At 47.5% G+C, this 23,533-nt stretch overlaps 1 protein-coding gene across 2 annotated transcripts in view; it reads right to left on the bottom strand.

Annotated features, from left to right (window-relative positions):
- Positions 1-11,267: 11,267 nt before the first annotated feature.
- Positions 11,268-23,533, bottom strand: part of NCAPH (non-SMC condensin I complex subunit H) — a 31,372-nt gene continuing 19,106 nt past the window's right edge. For both annotated transcript variants that reach the window (XM_040267578.1, XM_040267577.1), the window contains 9 exons: positions 19,747-19,895; positions 19,125-19,228; positions 18,693-18,815; positions 16,202-16,312; positions 14,890-15,063; positions 14,122-14,235; positions 13,694-13,782; positions 13,205-13,280; positions 11,268-11,766 (listed from right to left, as the gene is read on the bottom strand). In XM_040267578.1, the coding sequence (XP_040123512.1) occupies positions 11,707-11,766; positions 13,205-13,280; positions 13,694-13,782; positions 14,122-14,235; positions 14,890-15,063; positions 16,202-16,312; positions 18,693-18,815; positions 19,125-19,228; positions 19,747-19,895 (1,000 nt within the window). In that variant the 3' untranslated portion in view covers positions 11,268-11,706. The remainder of the gene's footprint in view (positions 11,767-13,204; positions 13,281-13,693; positions 13,783-14,121; positions 14,236-14,889; positions 15,064-16,201; positions 16,313-18,692; positions 18,816-19,124; positions 19,229-19,746; positions 19,896-23,533) is intronic.

The raw sequence follows: 23,533 nt of genomic DNA, 5'->3' as shown, positions 1-23,533 counted from the left end.
TCCGTATGAGGGTTATGTTGCCTCAACAATTTAGGGACAGCGCCCCTCAACAGCAGGAAGTAGTTATGGAATGAAAACAACTCCCCTTTCCCTTGGCAACATAATTCTCCTAAAAGAAAAGAGGGAGAATGAGAGAGTCAATTCCTAGTCATGTTGATAAGAGGTCCGGGTTGATAAGAAGTCCGGGTTCCCTGAGGAGGAGACAGGGGTCTGGAATTCTCAAGGAGGAGGAAAGGACAAACGTCTTTTCTTTTTCTCTACATTCCTTAATCTTAGCCACATAAAACGTTTTTTTCTTTAAGCCCGGAACTGATGATTACACAACAAACAACTCAGTTTAAACTCTGTACTAAGGATTATATAGCAACAATGTGTCCTGCTTGAGGAGAGTTTCTCCTTCCTGAAAACCTTCTGACTAACTCTGATATCTTAGAAAGTATATTGTGGGAATGGGTCTGGTAAAATTTTTCTTTGTTAAGTTCTAGTCCTGTTATCTTAAAGTGTAAATTGTGGGAGCAGGTCTGGTAAAAGTTTTACAACCTTGAGACGTTCTTTTGATTTATTGTAATAACTAATTTAAAAAGTATATAATTCCCTTGCTAACACTAGTGAGGGGGGCACTCTCATCCTCCTTCTGATGTCTGTGTCAGAAGCTCTCTCTGTCCCTTTTGTTACTTTAATAAACTCCGCTGCACAAAAGCTCTTGAGTGATCCATCAAGCCTGGTCCCTGGTCCCAAAGCTAAATCTTTGGAGATCACGAATCCGACATTGTTCACCATAAGCTATTGTGTACAATCCTTTTAGGATTCCTAAAGCGATAAAACTTGACTTTCCTCTAGAAAAAAAACAAAAATAACCAAGCAGCCTAGTGCTTTCTGCCAGGTCCTTGCAGACCTCTGCTCAGCAACCATCCTCCAATGTAGACTGTGATGCCAGCAAACGTCCCTGGGCCAAGGACTGCTATTTGCTGGGTGACTGCCGTGTGATGAGTGGGCTGCGTGTTCACATACATGCCTGGGACCCCTTGTGGTGCAGGATAGAGCAGCGGCTGGGCCATGGCCAAGGGTTTCAATAAGGAAATCCAAGGAGACCAAGAATTTTAGACTGGACTTGGCCTTCCAAGCTGGCTGAGGACATGTTTATCAAGGTCCGAAAGGAAGGATGTATTTTGGACTTCCCTGGTGGTGCAGTGGATAAGAATCTGCTTGCCAGCACAGGGAGACACTGGTTCAATCCCCGGCCTGGGAAGAGCCCACAGGCTGCAGAGCGGCTGAGCGCGTGTGGCACGGCTGCTGAGCCTGAGGTCTAGAGCCTGCGGGCTGCAACCACTGAGCCCACAGGCTGCAACTCCTGCAGCCCGTGTGTCCCAGAGCTGTTGCTCCACAGAGAGAGAAGCCCCTTGGTGAGAAGCCACGCAGGGTTCCCTTTGCAAGTCTTGGTTCCCTCAGTTCCTTCATTAACGCCTTTTCAAAAAGATAAGGGCCATCCCGGAAACCCCCGCAGCATCTCTGTCCCAGTGTCTTGGGTAGCCTCGGGTCCCTTCATTTAAAGGTAAAAAGATATTGAGAGTCTGGTTGTAGGGTAATACAGAAAAATGCATCTCTGAGGTCCAAAACAGAGAAATATTGGGTGTTCCCTGGCATTTGGGTGAGGAGGGTACAGGGTTTGGCACCAGTGGGTGAATAGGGATGATGACCTCATTTACTGCTCATAAGTCTTGTATAAACGGACACTCCCCGTCAGCGGGGCCTGGCAGAGCCTAATGAATCTGTGTTTTAGGAATTTACTGAAGAGTGGTTGGATGCTGCTCAGGGCCTCAGGCTTTAAAAGATACTGTCTCTTTTAAGGGTATCTTTCTGCAGGGCTTAATCTTTTTTATTTCAACTCTATTAAAAAATTTTTGACTGTTTTATTTTGTTGTTGTTTCATGTATTGATATTCTTATTTCTTTTTTTTTAAAATTGAAGTATAGTTGATTTACAATGCTGTGCCAATCTCTGCTGTACAGCAAAGTGACTCTGTTTTACACATACATACATTCTTTTTTAAAAATATTCTTTTCCATTATAGTTATCCCAGAAGGTTGGATATAGTTTCCTGTGGTGCGCAGGAGGACGTTATCGTTCATCTATTCCAAATGGAAGAGCTGCCTCCGCCAGCCCCGAGTTTCCAGTCCATCCCTTTCCTTCCACCCCTCCCCCTTGGCAGTCACAAGCTTCTTCTCTATGTCCATGAGTCTGTTTGGTAGACAGGTTCATTTGCGCTGTATAGATTCCACGAATAAGTTATAACGTATAGCGTTTGTTTAGTATGGTGATCTCCAGGCCCATCCACGTTGCTGCACATGGCCTTATTTCACTCTTTTTAGTGGCTGAGTAGGGTTTCCTGTGGTATGCACACACACCACACCTCCTTTATCCGTTCCTCTGCTGATGGGCCTTTAGGGTGTTTCCATGTCTTGGCTACTGTGACTGTGCTGTTATGAACATAGGGGTGCATGTATCTTTTTGAATTACAGTTTTGTCTGAATATATGCCCAGGAATGGGATTGCTGGATTTCATTTTTTGAGAGATCTTCATACTTTTTTCCACAGTGGCTGCACCGATTTACATCCCCACCAACAGTGTAGGAGGATTCCCTTTTCTCCACGGCCTCTCCAGTGATGATTGATTTCAGATTTCTGAAAGGCGGTCATGCTGACTGGTGTGAGGTGGTGCCTCATTGTGGTTTTGACCTGCTTTTCTCTAGTAATTGGTGACGCCGAGCATCTTGGCATGTGCCTGTTGGCCACCTGTACATCTTCTTTGGAGAAATGTCTGTTTAGGTCTTCTGCATAGTTTTTGATTGAGTTGGTTTTTTTGTTATTGAAGGAGCTGCCTGTATGTTTTGGAGGTGGATCCCTTGTTGGTCGCATAATTTGCAAATACTTACTCCCAGTCTGTAGGCTGTCTTTTCACTTTGTTTATGGTTTCCTTTGCTGTGCGAAAGCTTGGAAGTTTGATTAGGTCCCATTTGTTTACTTTTGCCTGTACTTCTATTGCCTTGGGAGACCTAAGAAAAATAATTTGTGTATGTTCCCTTCTAGGAATTTTATGGTGTCATGGCTTTATCTTTAAGGCTCATTTTTTTTAGCCTTATAAATAAATCCACTCAAATCTTATTCAGTGTGGCTACATGGGATCAGATTTCTTTTCTGCAAAACTTTTACAGCTTTCTTCTGTTCATTCAGCCCTTTGTTTATTTTCCTCTTTTAATTCTGGAAAAACCAGTCATACTACTTTATAATGAAGTTATAAAGTAACTTTAACTAAAACACACTCAATCCTCATACATTTCCTCACAGAAAACACATCATACTTTCCTCGCATACTTTTTGTGCCTAATTGGTTCCCTTCAATCCCATTGTTTCTAGTAGTTTTAATTACATGTAGTAATTATAATTGTTAACCATTTATAAACTTTCTTTTACAGAGAAAACTAGGAAGTGGACAATAATGAACTCTCTCTCACACACCAGTGTTCTACGAGCAGACTAGCAAATTTTTAAAATACAGACCATCTCACAATCTTTTGTAAACTTTTATTAACATAAGTGTTCCACATACACATGGGAGCACTCAGAAATGCGGGACTCAAAAACATGTTTAGAACTTCGCTTTATATACCATCTTTTTAAAAAAATTCACGTATTTTTCTTTTTTTTTCTTTCATTGATTTTTCTTGGCTGCACTGCACAGTATGTGGGATTTTAGTTCCCCGACCAGGGATCAAACTCTCGCTTCTGGAGTAGGAGCACAAAACCGTAGCCACTGAGCCATCAGGGACGCTCCCCATCTCACAATCTTCAGAGACAACGTTTCTTTATAGTTCAGTTTTCATGTTTATGCATAGACCCAAATATGTTTAGCTTTTCTGTACTATATAAAAACCAGGTGCCAAGAATATATGGGGTTGGTGGTAATTTGTTCAGCTAAGGGAGCTGGAGGGATTTAGAATACGCCACCCCAAAATGTGCCAGTTTAGAGTAAGGATCCTTTTGACCTGAAGGCAAGTGAGAAACAGCACACTCAGGGACTGTTCTCTGCCCTAACCCTTTCTGCCAAAAGGCAGGATGTAAATTTTCATTTGTAAAGGTGTTCTCTTCCCATAATAAGAAACTTGGTGACCTCACTTGTTGCTTAGTCACTAAGTCTAAAATAACAGTTTTACAGCCCCATGGACTGGAGCCCGCCAGGCTCCTCTGTCCATGGGATTTCCCAGGGAAGACTGCTGGAGTGGGTTGCCATGCCCTTCTCCAGGGAATCTTCCTGACCCATATCTCCTGAGTCTTCCTGCATCAGCAGGCAGATTCTTTACCACTGTGTCACCTGGGAAGCCCAAAGGAGAGGCTGTGGCTGCACTGGTCAGGAAATAAAGTTTATTTCCTAGTCACCTTCCCACAATTATAGCCCCTAAGAACTCAAACCGCTCTCTCTGTCTAGTTACTCCTCCACAATTTATCACTCTTTATTAAGTGTATAAGCGCCAGTGTCTTAACTGCTTTTTGGGTTTTTCACTCCTTTTCTCTGAAACTCTTATACACATAAAATTAAAATTGTATGCATTTTCTCCTGCTAAGGTTCTGTGTAAGAGGAAAACTCTACTCAATAAAGTGTTAGTTCTACCCAAGGGACCATTTTAGTCAAAATTAATGAAAACAGCCCTGCCTTCACCCTTCTAGCCACTCAGAGATAAACTCAAGTTGCCTGCCTAATGCAAGTGTCCCCCGAGTAATTAATGAAAGGAGAGAGCAGACACTGACCACACATGAGGCCTTGATGTTTCCTAGTCAACTCCCACACACCCTGCGTGGGAAAGGAAGACGGAATAACAGAGAGAAACAAATGGTACAGTACACGTGCTGGGGGAGAAACCCACATGAAAAGTAACGCACAGCGGTGGCTTGGAACTCTGGCTCATAGAGCATCCTCAACAAAGAACAGTCCGCGTGTGAAAGGATGACAGGACAAAGGAAAGCCTTCCCAGGGAGCCAGACGTGGGAAGGTAAACTTATGGGAGGAGATAATGGATAAGGAGTGAGCTTTGCTCACAGTGGACTCCTCTGGTGCCATCTCTGGGCTGGTAAGAGTCTGTCTCCAGTAAGAGGAGAATTTATAACCTGCCTTTACGTGAAAGAAGGGGAGGATAGAGGCAGCTTTTCTGCACTTCTGCCTCTTCATTGCCTTCAACTCTGAAGCACGTTTATGCCCAAATGCATATTTTGGGGTGATGTTTTGATTTCCTTCACTGGCTTCATGCTTAAGCTATAATAAAACCATTTTCCTGCTACTTCTGTGGAGTTTAACGGGTTTGGAGATGACCGTGCTTTTTATTGTTTTTCCCCAACACCTCTCTTCTCCGAGGCTGCCCTTGATGAGTTCTTGTGGGGAGCCCTCCCACCACTTGGCGCGCTGACCCCAGCTGGCAGCTCACGCAGGCCCTGAGCATAGGCTCCGGGCTCGAGAGGTCCGGGTGCACTCCAGGATAGAGTGGCCGCATGGAAACCAGGGACAGCAGGATTTAGACAGATGGGGTCATGCTTGAGGGGAAGAGGACAGGACAAAGCGGCGGGAGGCTGGACTCCACGAGGCCAAGTTGAGGCCAGCGCCAGCCAGGCTTGGAGGCCCTCAGACTCTCAGTGCCCTGTGGAAGGGGCCAGCCAGGGTCAGCTGAGCAGAGAGACACAGGGGCAGGACCCGGGGGGCAGGGGGCACACAGTTGACCTCACTGTAAGCAGAAAAGCAGAGAAGGGACCCTCATCCAGCGTCATGTGTCCTTTCAGATAACCAGTTCGTTATAACTCGCGCCTGGAGGGCACGGTTCTTTTCAGCCAGCTGTGGGTGCTGACGTCTGTGATCTGACATCAGTGTCCCTGCTCTGCTCCAGGCCCGCAGTTCCTGAGGCCGACTGAGTGCGCCTGCCCGGCTGGCACACTGGGATCATTGTTCTCAGCAGATGAAAACCAGGCCAGCTGGAAGAGGTCCGTTCAACCCCAGTGTTTACACGTGAAGAGCCAAGGGCCAGAGCGACAGGAAGCGCCTTGCCCACATCGCAGAATGAGCTGCTGGCAGACTCGAGGCCTGCCTGTGGGTCTCAGCGCACTGCCCAGGCAACTCCCTCCACCCTGCAACTGCGGTAACTTACAGTGTGGCCATCCCCAATGGATACTGGGGTGCCTCCCCTTTGGGCCATAGTGAGTAATGCTGCAGTGAACACGGATATGCAAATATCTCCTCAAGAGCTTGCTTTCAGCTCTGTGGGACGCATACCCAGAGGGATGACTGGATGATATGGTAGTTCTAGTTTTAATCGTTTAATTAATTATGGCTGTTTATTTATATTTAATAACTGCATCGATGGTAGACATTTAGCTATTTAGATATTTTAATTAATGCTGTAAAGAATGTTCTTTACAAGCCTCTTGTGTACCTAGTTGAGTGTGTCTCTAAAAGAAAGATCTAGAAATGTCATTGTTGAGTTGGAGAGTGCATATGTTTGTTATGAAATATCTTCTGCCTAATTGTTCTCCAAAGAGGCTGCAGCAATGCCCACTTCCACCAGCAATGGGGAGAGAGAACCAGTTTCCACACAGTCTTGCAAACCCTTCATAAGGTCTTTCATTCCCTGCTGTTTGATCCCTTCGCTGCCCTGACTTGCTTTTCCCTGCTGGCCCGCGTCTTCTCGCCTGCTCTTGATGTGTCCTCAGGGGTGAGCTGCCTGACTGCATCTGTGTCACTGAGGATGAGACTCAGCTTCATCTAACAGGAAGGGCAACATCACTGTGGTTTCAACACGCAGTGCTCTTGTTTTCACATTAAAGGGATTCTGTCACAGGCTGTGGGGGACTGGCCTGGCCGCCCTGGTGTCACTTGGCTTCCTTCTGTCTGTCTGTATCTTCTGCATCACTGGGATGTGGCTTCCATGCTCAAGGTTGCCTCCTGCTCACCTTGCACCCACAGTCTCAACTGTGGTTAGAAGGAAATAGAAGAGAGGCTCTCTTAAAAAAATGTTTCTGGGAATATTGCGTGCGTGCATGCTAAGTAGCTTCAGTCGTGTCTGACTCTTTTTAACATAAGGGGTGACTGAGACCCAGAGACTCTATGATCTGTACCCCACCAGGCTCCTCTGTCCATGGAATTCTCCAGGAAAGAATACTGGAGTGGGTTACCACGTCCTTCTCCAGAGGATCTTCCCAACCCAGAGACTGAACTCCTGTTTCTCAGGTCTCCTGCATTGCCAGGAGGGTTCTTTACCACTGGCATCGCCTGGGAGGTCCTTTAAGTAACCATCCTCAGCTCCAAACCCACCACCTATTCTCTTTTGGGCGATGCTGTGTCCAGCGCACTGCAAACCGCATTTCCACCTTGCCAGCTGCTCCTTGTCAGTTGATGCCAAGGAGAGGCATGTGAGGAAGACTACCGGGCTGGAGGAAAAGTGACCTGCCGCTGTCACTTGCTTCCCCATCCTGTGAGGGTTCCCAGCGACTCCTACCTCACCCCCAGCAGCAGTTATTCCTTCCTGAGGCTGCAGTTTGTAGATTTCCCAACAGTGAGACCCGGCCTCACTGTGTCGCCATCAGCCCAGGTCAGTTTCTGCTCTGTGGAACTCCTGTTCAAAGTCTCTTAAGTTTTTCTCTTCGTGTCCACGGCTTTCCTGTGCCCATGGCTCTCCCAGTCCTTGCCTGGTTGCTTCTGGCAGTTGCTAGTTTCTTACTGGATACCTTAGAATGAGTTCTCCTCTTACCCTTTCAGTATCAACAATTCTTTATACCCAGTAAGCAGTCCTTACTACAATTTCTGTGTTCACGTATCAGATTTCTATCTCCTGACTAGTCTCCTGCTGGTACAACTCCCGTCTTGATTTTAACATAAGGGCTGACTGAGACCCAGAGGCAGTACCATAGGTTTAGCCCTCTTGTTCATCTGTAAGAACAGAGAGGCGGTTTTCCAACTGGGATTCCCTTTTTTAAAAAAATTAATTTTTGTTGGAATATAATTGATTTATACTGTGTCAATCTCTGCTGTACAGCAAAGTGAATCAGTTGTAAATATACGTATTATTACAGACTGTTGAACAGAATTCCCCATGCTATACAGTTGGGCTTTGCGGGTGGTGCTAGGGTAAGAGAATCCGCCTGCCAACGCAGGAGACACAAGAGACGTGGGTTTGATCCCTGGGTTGGGAAGATCCCTTGTTGGAAGAAATGGCAACCCACACCAGTATTCGTGCCTGGAGAATCCCATGGACAGAGGATCCTGGCACACTGCAGTCCATGGGGTCACAGAGTCTGACAGGACAGCACACACACACGGTATACAGTGTGTTCGTATCGTCTATTTTGTATATAGCAGTGAGGATACGTCAACCCCAACCCTGTTTATTCTTTTCCATCCTAGGCCTCCATATTGACACAGTGCAGCAGCTGTGTTTTGGCCAAGACACCCACATTGTAGCAGCCTGTCCACCTAGTGTTTTCTTTCCTCATTAACCTACTCTCCTGGCACATGGGAACTTTCCGCCTTCCTGTCTCTCCGCGACCTGGGTTCCTGCCTCATCGCTCTTTCTGCAAGCTCAGACTCTCCTCATCTCCTTTCCCTCCAGGGCTTGGTCTCTCTGCTCCCTGCTTCTGCAATATTTGTAATTCCTGAGGAACTGTCACCAGATCCCACTTTGGGAAACCCAGTCGTATGTGAATTCCACTCATTCTCATCCAAGGAAAACCCTCCCTAGGTAAAAGATTTCTGTTAGGAAAGATACTCTGGGCTTGTATTCAGAAATCATGACGTTTGCCCCCAGAGCCTCCTGATAAGCAGGGAAATTTGGGAGACTGCTGTTTCCTTCCAGGGGAAATAAGCTTGTCTAGCAGAGCTCCACAAGGCAACCTTCCAACTGACCATTCCCAAAGAACAAAGGAAGTTTATCTTTATTGGAAATGCACCCCCAACTGCCCACTGCAGCACCACAAAGTCTGAACTGTCACTGCCAAGATGGGGCGGTGAAATTACAAACAAGCAGAGACATTTAATCCAGAATGAACAGGATTGAGATATCAACCCACTGAGAGAGGCCCTCCACGGCCTGCGGGATGACACGTACAAGTGCCATATTGTCCCATTTAATCTGAAAGGGTTTTTTTCTCCCTGATTTGAGGATTTATTCCTGTGAAAATCTTACGAAGGGACACAAATACAATCCCAACATTTTATTTCATAAATCTTTGATTGAAAATCAAAGTGTTAGTTGCTCAGCTGTGTCCAACTCTTTGCTACCCTGTGGACTACAGTCCTCCAGGCTCCTCTGTCCATGGGATTCTCCAGGCAAGAATACTGGAGTGGTTGCCATTTCCTTCTCCTGGGGATCTTCCCCACCCAGGGATCAAACCAGGGTCTCCTGCACTGCAGGCAGATTCTTCAGTCTGAGCTACCAGGGAAGCCCAAATCTTTGATTAGGTCCTATTTATATTTGCTTTTATTTCTATATGCAGTTGCCCAACTTTCCCAACAGCTCTTTTGATCTGAGATATTTTAAACAAACAAACAAACAAACAAACAAACAAAACAGATTAACAAAGGAAAAGTGTATTAGCCTGCATGGGGGAGAAACCCACATGAAGAGTAACTCCAGTGGCCAAATGAATCCTGGCAAAGCAACCATGTGAAGGAGGGGGAGAAGCTTGCAAGAAGTAGGGTGGAGAGAAGGGGAATTCATTGAAGAAGCTGTTACCATCCCTGCCAGTTTTATTGGCAGACCAATTCAACAGACATGAACTTGGGCAAACTCTGTGAGGGACAGGGAGGCTTGGCAAGCTGCAATCCACGGGGTTGCAGTCGGACACAACTTAGCAACTGAACGACAGGCCCTGGCCAGGCATGACAGAGACGTGCGCTGGACAGAGGAGGGGCTTGGCTGGCGATCGCAGCAAGAGGACCGGTGCTCCCCCGACCTGGAAAGAGGTGCTGCAGCTTCAGCCCCAGGACAGGGTACGGATTCTCACTCAGCAGCACTGCTTTTCCTCCTGAAGCACATCCATGGGTCTAAACCTCTCCATACAGCAGCCTGGGTGGCATCTTGGACACAATTTGGAAAGTACATTCCTTGGGAGACGGGATTGGGTTAAGATTTTTTATGTGGACCGTTTTTAAAGTCTTTACTGAATTTGTTAATGATATTGTTTCTATCTTGTTTTGGTTTCTTGGTTGAGGCATGTGGGATCTCAGCTCCCCAACCAGGGATCAAACCTGCACCCTCTGCATTAGAAGGTGAAGTCTTAACCACAGGACTGCCAGGGAAATCCTGGGACTGGCTTTTGTTTTGTGTGCTTTGGGGTTTAGGAGCAAGTTATTATCAGGAGTAATCACCAGCCACATCCTTCACTGCTTCTGACCTAACATCCAAGCTATTTACCCAGTGGATGGGGACAGGATGCTGTGGCAGAGACCCAGGACCTGCCAAGGATAGAAATATTTAGACCAACATCTCCAAGTATGGAGCCTGTGACTTGAGCATGTGGAACAGAGTAGCTAATAATAAAGATCTAAAAGCAGACTTCCTGGTTCAAGGCCAAGGTCTTGGCAGTTGGCCGTCTGCTCCTATGTGCGTTAGTTTCCCTTCGTGTACCTGTTTCTCCTCTTGTAAAATGGGAGGGATAATACTTACCAGTATGTTCCTCACAGGGGATGCTGAAAAGGCTGAAAAGAGTCATCCACAGAAGGTACTTAGTAGTCACTTAGTAAATGTTGGAAATTTTTACTCTTCACCCTCTAGCAGAACTATAGGCCCAAGAGAACCAATCGTTTTTTTTTAAAGAAAATCTGTTTTACTTGTGGCTGTGCTGGGTCTTTGTTGCTGCACTGGGCTTGTCTCGTGGCAGCAAGCAGGGGCTCCTCGTCACTGCAGGGCCCGGGCTTCTCACTGTGGAGCAGGGCTCGGGGCGCGTGGGCTTCAGCTGTGGGCGGGGGCTCGGCAGTTGTGGTGCATGGGCTCAAGTGCCCCACAACATGTGGGGTCTTCCTGGACCAGGAACCGAACCAGTGTCCCTTATGCTGGAAGGCGGACTCTTAACCACTGGACCACCAGGGCAGCCCCCCAATGGACCCAATCTGGAAACCCCTACTCTGCGACAAGACAGATCACCTCAGCCCTTAAGGATTTCCTGCCTGATACCAACCAAGTCCGCATCCCTGAGTGTAAAAACCAGGTCTGATACTTATGTAGTGGGCATTCAGCTAGTTTGTCAAACCAATTACTCAAAGGATTTTATTTTTAAGCTTATATACACATTTATAAGCACATATATGGTGTATTTTATATACAAGGTTTTGGTAGCTATTAAAGGACAAGTGCCTACTGGGGAATTCTTTTCTACAAGAATAAAGTATGGAGAACAGAGCAATGGAGGAGACAAACTACATGGATACGAAGAGCAGACACTGTTTCCGTAATCAGGGACAGTATCCTTGCCCTCTCTTCCCTCCTAGGTGGTCACCACAGAACAGAAAATTTCTATCAAGGACAGAGTTGGTCAGGGAGCTGGTTCGCAGACAGTGAAGGAGAGAAGGTGCGCTGGGAGAAGGCAGCCACGGCAGCCTCGCCTCGAACCCCTGGCATCTCAGCCTTAAGTGTGGGCATCCTGGTCACTGTGGGAGTGAGGACCGCCCCCACAAGCTCAGTCCTCGTGCCGCACCAGAACATCCGAAAGATCCTTGGTTCCTTCCAGCTTCAGGTTCTGAAGGAAGATCAAACAGAAGTGAACGCTAGTGTACAGAAGATACAGGAATCAGAAAACAAACTTGGTGGTAACTACCAAGAACCAGGCTTGTCCCATGATTATAAGTGACATTGTCAACAGCAAATATAACCTGTATGATAAAGCTGGCTCCAAACCTCTGTCGATTGCTGGAAGGAAAGCAAAATGCAAGCTTGGCTCCTGCAACAATCTCTGAAAAGGACCAATGGCTGAGCTGGGAGACTGGGGGAAGTGACAGGGAGCCCACTAGGGGCCACGGCACATGTACGTGGCCTTCCTGCCCTGCCCAAAACCTCCCCCTGGGTGATGCCCTGACACCCGCGCTCTCTCCCATCTCTGCACAGGCCTTTTTCCCTGCCTCCCACTTTCTCTTGGACCCTCCCACCTCATGGATCCTCTACCAACCCTAGGCAGCTGTCCCCTCAGGGCTAAACAGCTGTGAGAAGCCCCTTGGCACATGGAGGCCTAACTGCACTGGGACCACATGCCCTCTCTAGGCACTGGAGGTAGGCACGTGTACTGGCACACCTTCCCCTGAGAAAGATGGAGAGCACACACCTCGCCTCTCCCATGACGGCTGAGAGGCAGCTCGTTACCAGGGGTTGGTGAGGAGTCCAGACGGGAATGAAAAGCTGGGAGGTGGGCCAGCATAAGCGCCATGCTCTGGCACAAGGTGCCGTGTGAGATTTGTCTTGGTGGCGCTTAATCTCTGAATCACTGTGGATCCCAGTGGATTATCTAGTAACTGTCAGCCAGTGCTACCAGTGAGATCTCCTCAAACAGTCCAAAGGTCAGCCCAGCAGGTCCTGGTCTGGGAACATCTGATTCTTCCAGTGCTGAGCACTCCAGGGCCCCTTAGAGAAATCTGATTGTAGCAAAGCAAGCAAAGCTGTCTCTGCTGCTGCGGGAGGTGAAGCGGTGGCAGAGCACGCGGACCCAGTGAAGCCTGCAGTCACTCACGCTTCCCAGCAGTGTCTGCCCAGCCCCTGGCCACCTGGGCGTCGAGGGAGGGTAATGAAGCCTCGCTCTCAAGCAGACACGAGGCCCCAGCCAGCGCTGACCCTCCAGCTGGCTCAGTGGTGGAGTCGCTCACACCTTCAGAATCTGGACTCAGGGTGCTTCTGAGCTTCGGGGGTGGCACTGTGTTTTGGGGGCCTGGCTGGGCTGGGAGAACACACCCAAGGGGGAGCCCACAGCACCAACATCCACGAGAGAAGCTGGCAGTGACACCATGAAGGCGTCCAGCTCCAGCCCTGGTGACGCTCGCGGCTTGTGCTACAGCCCAGCCCCGTCCTGGGCACACGAGAGGACACCACATTTCAGGCAGCACCAAGCTCCCGGAAGCGTCCACTGAGAAGACTATTAAAAAGCTCCTATAGGCAGACTGTAATACCCTACGCTTCCCAGGTCCACCTACCTTTTCATTGGCTAAATGTAGGAGACACGCGAAGGCCAGAGGTATGGAGAGGTTCTGGGCCATAAGGGGAGGCAGGCTGTGAAAGAGAAAGGCCAAGAAGTATTCAGCTGTCACTGCAACTCCAGGGACAAAGGCGCTTTCATCAAGTATGAATACACATGCCCAATGAATAAACTAATGGGAAACAAAGAAATATTTCAGATGCCTTTTAGAAGAAGCAAGTTTTTCCAGTTTCTTATTTGGAAATATTTCCTGTTCTATTCCAGCCACTGGTACAGAAAAACGCCTTTTTTAAAGGTGGGCTACCGTAACTCACTTATCAATGCAGAGAAGGAATGGAAAACTGCATGAAGGGTGAAAATGGCAGGTCCTGTGCAGAGGGGCGCTCTGTGACACCAGCAACTTTGGGAGGAGTGGGAGGGCTGAGGAGGGGAGGGGTGAGGAGAGGTGAGAAGGGGGGCAGGGCCAAGTCTGCTGGCATGCACACACCTCTTCTGCAAGTCCTTTGTGAGACTGCTGAGTTTCTTGTCAGCCCCCTCCTCAAGAGGTCCTGCTTCTCCATCCTCACTGTGGTTTACCTGACAGAGGGAAGAACACTCCGGGATCAGAATGGGCCCAGTTTACTTCTTGTCAGCAACGTAAAGCTATGACGCTGGAACTCGAAAAAGGAAAGCCTGGGTTGGAATGAAACCAAAACAATTTCTCTGGTGCATTTTGAAGAAAAAAGATCCATCGGTACCACCTTCTGTGTGACCCACCGGTTCACACACCTGGTCCACTTCTGCTTCAGAGGTCTGATGTCGTCCTTGTATTTCTGAACAAGGTTCGCGCTTTTCAGGTTTGCGCTACTGATGCTGGAGCACAGACGCAAGCCGCGCCCGCCTTGGTGCTGGGCACCAGAGAGTGGAACCCGTTACCTCTGCATCTGCCTGCCTGGGGATCTCCGTCAGCAGACTCCACATGCTCTGCTTCAACTTCTTCATGTCCATCTTTTTGGCAGTCTTGGCATACTGAATTTCAATTTTATTTACCTGAAAACGGTATGTGACAAGTAAAACTAAGCAGAAGAAAGAAGCATTTACCATTGGCTCTTTGAAAAAAAGTCTGGAGATGAAATAATGAATAAACCTAGTTTACACTACCAAGTTTGAGCTTTCTTTGGACTTATTAAAATAGAGTCCCTCATTTCAATCTACTGATAATTTCTTTTTGATCAAGTACAGTCTTCATTAAGGGTATCCTGGAACTGCAGTGTAAAAGAGAAAAGTGAATCAAATATATATAAACGCACCAAGCCTGCCATTTTGGTATGGAATAGATGCTTGATATATGTTAACTTTATATGAGTTGAATCTGGCCTATATTTTCCAGAGCTAAATACCTAACCCAGCCCACTTCTCTTTCTGCAGGCTTCACTCACATACTGCACGTGCAGAGCAGGCTTGTCCCTAGTCATATGGTTTATCACAATCTTTGGAGAGATGGCTGGTTCCACACAAACATAATCAGCATCAGCCCATTCTCTACAGCCTTATTTAAGAATCAGCCACTTGGAGAGTAACGGGTTAAAATCAAGAAGGAAAAAAAAAAAATCAAGCTCAGACTAATACGATTCTCATAGAAGAGGCAAATTAAGCAGCTCTCAAGCAAACAACATCAGCTGTAATTCCTGGCTTCGTCTTTACCTTCTGAGGCTCAGCTACCAGATTTGACTCCCTGTAAGTGGTGATGTCCAGCCCGTGGACTTCAGCTGCCTCACTGTTGTCCTGCGTTGTTGCAGGCAGATGGTCAGAATGGTCAAGGGTTCCACCTGGTCCCACAAATAAGTCATCAGACTCTTCATAATCGCTGTCAGCGGCCTGGGCAAGGAAATAGCTCTTCAAGTTAGGCAGAGCTGTGTGAGGGGCTTAGAAATAGCTTTGCAACAGATCCGATACCCAGCAAGAACAGAGCATCTGAAAGTTCATGGGCTTCAAGGTCCTCTAGTCATCTTCCTGTTGCACAAAGACGGTACTAGGGAGGCATCTGTTAACTAAGACCTCTGCAGTGAGAGTTCAAAGGAACACGGTCATCACCACAGCGTCCTTTGTCTCTAAACAGTTTAGGATCTCCTTTTACAGAAAGCATTTCTGAAACCCCAGAGATGTGACCTGCCAGCTGGCCAGCGGCAGGGGTCCTGCTGGAAGCTGGTGACAAAGATATTCTTGGACTGAGCCCAGCAGAAACAGACCAGATCTCTGGGTGGGGCCTAGGAGGTGGTTTTTTAATAGGCTCTCTCGGTGATTCTTACGTACACTAAGTTTGAGGAGCACTGGTCAAGTGGCCAACTAGATTTTCACTAAAATATAAATAACAGCTAACTCTCTTCCAAGTAAGAAAATACAGTAAATTAACTATTCTTCCTATTCTTTCTCCTCTCCTCACTTTCAGGAACACATGGGGCCTAATATCTCCCCCTCTGTCAGGCTACCTCATTCACAGAGTCACAGAAGGGGTTCTGAGATGATCTAGTCTAAGCAAGGTCTAAAGGGGGGAGCAGTCTGTACAAGTTCACAATGTGTGAACCAAAATCAAGGCTATAAACGTGGTCTCCTGAGATCCACTCCATATACCTTTTTCCCCATTAGAACACACTGGCATCACACGTCTATGCGTTTTGTCTCCCCGCCCAAAACTCTAGCTCCTGAGTGGGGGCGTTTATTTTCCTCTGAAATCTCAAAATAGCCAAGATAAGTGCTTTGTACAGGCTAAACACTCCGTCCACATGTTGACGGTTTATTGGACTGTGTCCGCTTTCCTCCTGCGTGCAGAGCTCAGTGTGAGGCAGGCCGAGGTCTGGCTGCTCCCCCGCTCTGCTCAGTTCTGAGGCCTGGGTCAGGGCAAGCTCACACAGACCCCCACTGGATCAGAATGTCCTGCAGCCTTCTGCCCTACAGGCAAGGACAAGGGAGGCAGAGACCCTGCTGAAAAGAGGACAGAGTGCTTGCCCCTGCCTACCTGTAACCCAGGGCAGAAGTTGGAGGTGTCGTTAGGGTTGTTGTAATCGTAGTCTCCAATTTCTTCACAATGCTCGGTCCCTGCCTTCTGACCTCGGGCCATCTTCAGTAACTGAATGGAGCAAAGTACAGCTTCAGAGAGCAATTTCTAGAAAAGCAGCTAGTAAACTAGGCTGGGGAGATGACCTTAGTTCCAACAATGCATGTCCCAGAACATTAGGGTCCTGGAAAATCATCTCACCCAGTCGACTTCTAACTCACCGCCCAACTCCACTCTAGAGCAAGCCCAGGGCAGCGGGGCTCCTAGCCGCCAGCTATCCCAAAGACACCGGAGCAGCCAGGCCGCAATTAGGTCTGCCCACAAATTTATTTGAAAACACGTTCCTTCACTAAAAACAAAACCACCTACGCCTATCTGAAAGGAAGTCTACGTGTGGCTGCTTATTGACCAGTTTTGACAGAACACTCACTCCCTGTTGTAACTCTCAGGCAGCCGGTCCCACTCCTGGGCCGTGACCGCTCCCCAGCAGCCCCCCCTTTCTGCATCGCCCCCATGGCCCACGAACTGCCTTCGAGGGGTCTCACAGAACAAGTCTGCCTCCTCTCCTGGGAGTGCCTATCCACCACAGCCCTCCAGATTTGCAGGCCTTTAGGGCACTGATCTTCATCTAGGGTGTGTCTCTGGGGTGGATGAAATGGGATTAAAGGTGTGTACAGTTTATAGAAGCACACTGAATATTTTAGTATAATGTAATATAATTACATACTCCAAAAGTAGCCCCCAAAGCTCAATGTTTTTATAATACAAATCCAAAAATAAACAATAGATTTTTATTAAGAAATGCCCACTTTCTCCCACTTTTCTTCATATGATGATTTCTAAATCCCTCTCCGTGTGGAATACTCTCGACACACTCTAAACTGTCCATAGTCTATTAGAAATGTTTCAGGAAGGGTATGTGAGACCCCTCATGTATTCACTGGCTGCTATTAACATTGCTCTTTAAGATACTAAAGAGAGTGGGTGGTTGACCTGTATCGTCTCTAGCCGGATTGGGTGTCTGTTTAATAATCATTTGGTGTCTGCTATTTAATAGTCACTTTTCTAGTGTTGCTCTCCTGGAAGGAAGAGGTGAGGAATCCTGGGCTTCCTTCTGCCTGCCTGCCCTGATAAACATGAAGGGAAATTTGTTCCTGTGGATAATCAGAAGCAAGAATTCTTTCCTCTCTAAGAAACAATGATGGAAAAAAAAAACACACAAAATACAAAAAAGACAATTCCTGGAGTGCAGTGATGCAACGACCTTGTTTTAACCATTTTCACATCTGAAAATGCAAATTACCACCTAAGCCACACTCTTCAATGTTCATAGTAAGGGCCTGAGAGAGGAGAAGGTGGCTTGTGGCTAGGACAGTAGCTGAGGCTGGGTCAGTTTGGTGGGGTATCCCACTGCCTTCCTTCCGGCCCCCAGCAGCCTGGCTCTACCCTCCACCTCAGGGCTCTGTTTCCTGACTCGAGCAAGCAGCTGCTGCGTCTGACACTGATCGTGGCCGTGGCTGCTTCTGCAACTCTGTCTCTCCTCCTGCATTTTTTAAACTGAGGTATAATTGACATATAACATTATATTCATTCTTTCTGCATTTTTAAGAGCATTTCTGTTAACTGAACAGTATTGATTAGAAAGAAAATGGCCAGTGTTAAATTATAAAAACAGAATGTACAATATGAGTGAATTCAGGGAACTGTATATGTCTCATTAAGACTTGTGGAGAGATAGGTAAAATAAGGCAGAGGAAACTGTTAACTGTTTGTAGACTTGACACCAAAGATGAAAACAACCAGGAATGCAAATGAGCAGAGGGTCCGGGTAAAAGGGGACTGAGCGCGACCCACTGTCTGGCTACCCTGGCAACAGGAGTGCAGGCTTGCTGTTTAGCATCACTGGGGGCCACGGGCAAGTGAAGCAAACAGTGACTGCAGTGCACACCGGCGCGGCCAGAGCGCTCATCTGAATAGGCATGGAAGGAGTGCAGGCAGGCTGTGCAGCACTGGGGGCCCAAGGACTGGCAGCTGCACCCCCCACACATCACAGGAGGCTTGAGTGTACGGCGTGATCGCGGGGAGGCTGTGAGAGCTGGAGAGAGCACCTGGCTTCTGAATCCACAACTCTAATGAGAATCAAAGAATCAAGGAATAACCAACGCCGTGTAAAACCTGGACAAAGCGCTGTTCATCCTCCTTTCCCGTGAGGAGGTAGGCCAGTGTCTGGAGGTCGAGGCAGGTGAGGCACTTCATCTGTCCTGCAAGCGTTATCCTCCAGCCCTGCCCTCCCCACGCCATCTCCTGGGAACTGCCCTGCGCTCAGACGAGTCCCTCCTCACACGCTCCTCCTCAGAGGCACCAACGGTCACACTACCGGCCAGTGATACCTCCGATGCTAAGAAGGGGTGCAACGACAGCATGACCTCAGGGAACCAAAGAGCAGCTTTACCCTGGTGCCTGGTTTGAGATGCAGCTGGACCAGATTTTCAGTCTCATACTGGAAATCTGTAGGAAGAGTAGTGGCTCTCCAATTCTGGTTCTCCAAAGTGAACTTGGTCAGAACAGTAACAGCCTATTGATTTTAAAGAAAAAGAAAAGTAGTTTTTATGCATCTTTAATAAAAATGGTCTATATACATATAGCTGCAACAGTCTTCCCCCTTCTGTATAAAGAAGTGATTCTGTGAGACATTATTCATAGTGAGTCTCTCTGCCACTGAGTCTGGGACTATTTCAATTCCTTCAGGGACTGAGGGAGAATGAAACTATCCATTTATTCTAAGAGTTAAATTTACAATGAATTCTTAAAAAACACAGATGAAAGGGGAAGAGGAGTGCAAAGAATTTGTGAAAGCACAAAGGATAATAAATCTAGCACAAACCTTTGTTTTTTGAAAATGTACATCAAAGTCAATATCATCGTCAAAGTCAATTTTAAAGTCCTTTGAGCTCTTCTTTCTGTGCTCTGATTGAGGAGCAGTGTCACCTGCAGAAATGAGGTCAGATGTCAGCACTGCTCACCCCTCTGGCCCGTTCATTTACCCATCCTGCGACTCCACTTGACAGTCTTACTGACCGCGAGAGTGCATTTGTATGAGTGTCAGAACAGCACTAGGAAGGGCAAATCTCATACCCAATATTTATCCTTACGATCTGTTTCTGCTGAGAAAACTCAATAAAAGGTATGCTAATTTATCACTTCTTTTCGGAGAGAGAATGCAAAACACACAATGCTGGCATAGCTCTTCAGGGGGCTGCAGCTGCCACCTGTGCAGTAACACACCTCCAGACCCTTCCCACTTAGAGGCTTCAGTCTTAACTGATCCCTCATCCCGGGCCAGGTCAACTGACTGTCCAACCAGGAGGCTGCTTATCTTGTGTATCTCCTATAGCTTGTTGGGAGGTACAAGACTGTGATCAGCATTTCCCCTTCCTGAGCTGAACAGCTGACTGGCTGGTTATCTGCACTATCTCTTCTTAACAGTTCTGTCTAGAAGTACGTACGTTTGTGTCGAGGTCTAAAGCGCCAGTGATCCGGGCCAGCCCACATCGACATGGTGCGGGGGCTGAAGTAGGAGTACTCTCCAGGTTTCATGGACAGAAGGGGACACAAGGTCCAAATGTCCCCGTCCCCGAGGGGAATCACTTCGTCTCTGCAATGCATAAATCCGGTTTATACGCACAGTCATGTGTGTGGATGGACAATATAAGCGTGTATTTACACGTAAAGCAGAATGCGACCCAGCTGAAGACACTACTTTTCCACAAATGAGCAACAATGCTAAGAGTAAGCCCAACATAAATACATCATTAGTAATCCTCTAGTTTACTCAGTGCTTTGCTTCTCTTCACTTTGTCATAACACCATCATATCTATGCAAGTACTTCAGATGTTTCAAAGTGCTTCATAAAATGCAAGTTTACCCACTTGAGAGTTAAGAAAACAGAAAAGAAACTGAGTTTTTATATACTACACGGCTAGTAAAATGCCAGAGCTGGGGACTGGACACCATTCCCTGAACCCCAGCCTCAGGGTCTTTCCACACACAAGGCTTCCTGCCACGTGACATGATTGTCACATTTCTTCTTCACCATCTTTCCATAAACGAGGGCTCTGCTAACACTGCTGTAGTTCCTACTGAAAGTGAAAACAACTAATTTATGTCTCCCACATGATTGGGGGACAATAACCTATCTGTTAAACCATCTAGCTTGTATTTCTTGCTGTGTATGAAGGGTCTAACTGGCCCGTCCAGCATGGCAGTTTTGGATTGGTGTTTCGCCCTTTCTGCAAGGTAACTAAAACGTGTCAGTTAGGTTTCACCTACAGGCCCTGCCAGGTCAGAAAGCCTGTTAGCGCTGCTGTACTGCCCTCTAAAGGTAAAGACAATGACGACCTTTTCACCTGTACTGAGCCATACCTATAAATCCCCTTTATATCAAACCTTATGGTATAAGATAAAAGCTTTAAAAGGACTTTGCTTTCGTCTATGGAATCTTTTTTTAAAATTTTATCCAGTAAACTGTACCTGTACATTTAAGGTGTAATGGAAACAATTTTTAAAATTAAAATATACTAAAAAATCCCCACTTCTAGTCTGTAACTGCCTATGTTAAGTAATAACTGCACTGCACTCTGCTGTATTTTCCCAGGGCAAGAGAGAAGGTGGCTTTGGGAGTATCCCCACTCAAATTCTCGGGTACTCATCTGTCAAAATGCTGGCAGCTAAGCTGGCAGTTTGTTGGGAACTTAGAGGCAAAGCTATAAAGAGTTTGGCTCCTATCTTCTGAGAGTCGGACTTCTTCTGAGGGCCAGAACTGGACTGAGGCCCTGGAGGCTTTTAATCGTTCTTTCAATACAATAGAGTGCTATGTGGCAGGCACGCGGCTCCCCCACTCAACAGCCAGCCTGATCCAGTCTACCCCTCCGTCAGGCTTCTCTCATCACCTTTGGAGGAAGTGTTTGTTTCTCCTCCCCCACCCCAGCCTACCGCAACCACAGTCCTTCCTTCAGTTTGGCACCAGCACACCTGCAGGTTGAAGGTCTCTTCTCAACTGTCTCCTAGCACCTCAGCCAGCATGCAGCAGGCCTCAGCCTTGCGAGCACAGAGCAGGCTGTGGTCTGGGCTGGACCACGGGCAAGGCCTCTAACCACAGTAAGCGCACACACCCAGGATATCAGAGAGCGCACACGGCCTGCCGCTGCAGAAGATGGAGGGCAACTGAGCTGTCCTAGGTCACCAAGCGCTTTCTCAGTCACGTCCTTACTAATGTACGATATGCACGGCGGTCAAAGGGCTGCCATCCAGGGACCAGTCACACAGGGCTTCCTGCAAGCACTGGTGCTTATAATTCAGCATTGCTCCGCCCCACCTTGAACTAGAGAAGCTCTTAAAGACCTTGCAGTTCAGTACAGTGTTTTCAGCCCTGCGTACAGCACAAGCCCCAGCAGCTCTGGCGAAGTCATGAGGCATTCCTGGCCCTAGATGCTCCTGAGTTGGTGCCCCGGGGTGGGGCCTTCCACCCAGAGATCATTACACATGGCCAGACTGGTCGAGGGTGCTGGGTAACTCCCCAGCTCCACCCTTATTTACCCTCTCTGAGCCTGTTTCCTCACCTGTAAAATGGGGTAACAGGACCTATAGGGTTGTTGTAAGGATTAAGACATTATTTTTATATATTATATAAATTATGTGAAATATGCAGGAAAGGAACCTGGCAGAGTATCTGGCACAATCAGACTCATCAGGAGCTCAGGAAACATCAGACACTACAGTCCTAGTATCATCAGGTCCCACTCACTCACTGCACAGGTGAGAAAACAAAGGCCCCAAAGATGAGGACGCTTGCCCCACATCTCCCAGCCATCCACGGCAGAGTCGGGTCTAGTTCAGTCACACACTTGCTGAGTTCCCAGGAAAGGCCAGCACCAGACCAGGGGCAGGCATTCCAAGGCAGACGAGACCCTGGACTGGGACCTAAGCCCTGTGCCCCTAACGCAGGCACTCGGCAGGATGGAGTCTAAACTTTCATTCTGTCCAACTGGGGAGAAAAATGGAGACATTTGTTCAAGATGTGTTCAAAATAACCATCTACGGGTTATATGGTTATAACAAAACCCTCGCTACCTCAGTTCCCCAGATGCCACCTCACTGTTTACAAAAAGTGACAGCTCTTCTCTGACATTTGAAAATGACATTAAAAGGGCCCATCCCACCAATCTGCCTACCATCACTCACTTCTCAGAAGACAGGATGGGAACAGGGACAAAACCACAGGCTGGTAATACACACACCAAGAGAGGTGGTTTCTAAAGGGTCTGGGGGGTGGAGGTAATTTTTCCTTGAAGTCCACAATGCTCCCTGACTTCTACTCAGATTTGAAGAGGCACTGTCGATCTAATCATTCCCCACGTGGGCAAACAAAGGGAGTCAAGAAAGCACTCTCAGCCTGGACACACTCAGCAAGGCTCTTGAAGGAATTTGGCCTTGGTGGGAAATTACTCTGGACAGCTTCTACAGTTTCACCCACACTGAACCAGCTGGGCTGTCCCTGACCCCAGACTTGCCAAGCTGCTGCTATCGGCACAGGGCCATCAGAAGGTCTGTCTGTTCTAGTCTCGTGGAATCTGGTATAGCCAGGCCCATTCAAGACCGTTAGAGGCCCTCACACAGCAGGACTGTGGGATCCTGCTTCCAGATCACACTCAAAATTAACATAACCTAACCTAGTAAGTACACATAATAAAGATTAAGGAAGTTCAGATTTTCCTATGATGCTTACTAGAGTAATCAAAAATCTTAATTATCAGAGACCAATTCTACCATCTCCTCAATCTCATATGCTCAATTTTACCTGCTGCCTTAGTTTTCCTTACTTTGCTCATCCCCAGTCTACCAATCTGATAACTAACTCTGCTCAGACCCCTCTGCCCTTTAGGTGGGGCCCACATTTTCTCAGTAATCAATACGTAAGTCTGTTTTCTGCCTATAACTGAGATGGAGTGATTCAGCCAAAAGCCAGACCACGTCCAGGGTCTTGAAAGGGAGCACGGTCCGTGCTACCAAAATGGAAGTGGTGATGACCGCCGCCGCTGAAGGAGCTACTATAGCCCAGCTTTTTATGTCGTAGTCTCATGCTTATCAACTCCTGCAACGTCAGGCTTATAACCAGTAAGTGGCTGAGCTGATATTCAGAGGCAGACTGATTCCATCATGAGTCAGAATGGCTCAGCCTGTGTAACAAGACACACCAGCCCAGCAGACCACAGAGACGAAATTGGACTGTCCCA

Source organism: Oryx dammah, unplaced genomic scaffold, assembly GCF_014754425.2.
Source record: "Oryx dammah isolate SB20612 unplaced genomic scaffold, SCBI_Odam_1.1 HiC_scaffold_25, whole genome shotgun sequence".
Lineage (NCBI taxonomy): Eukaryota > Metazoa > Chordata > Mammalia > Artiodactyla > Bovidae > Oryx > Oryx dammah.
The sequence above is the reverse complement of the archived record's forward strand: the minus strand, read 5'-3'. Positions and strand labels throughout refer to the sequence as shown.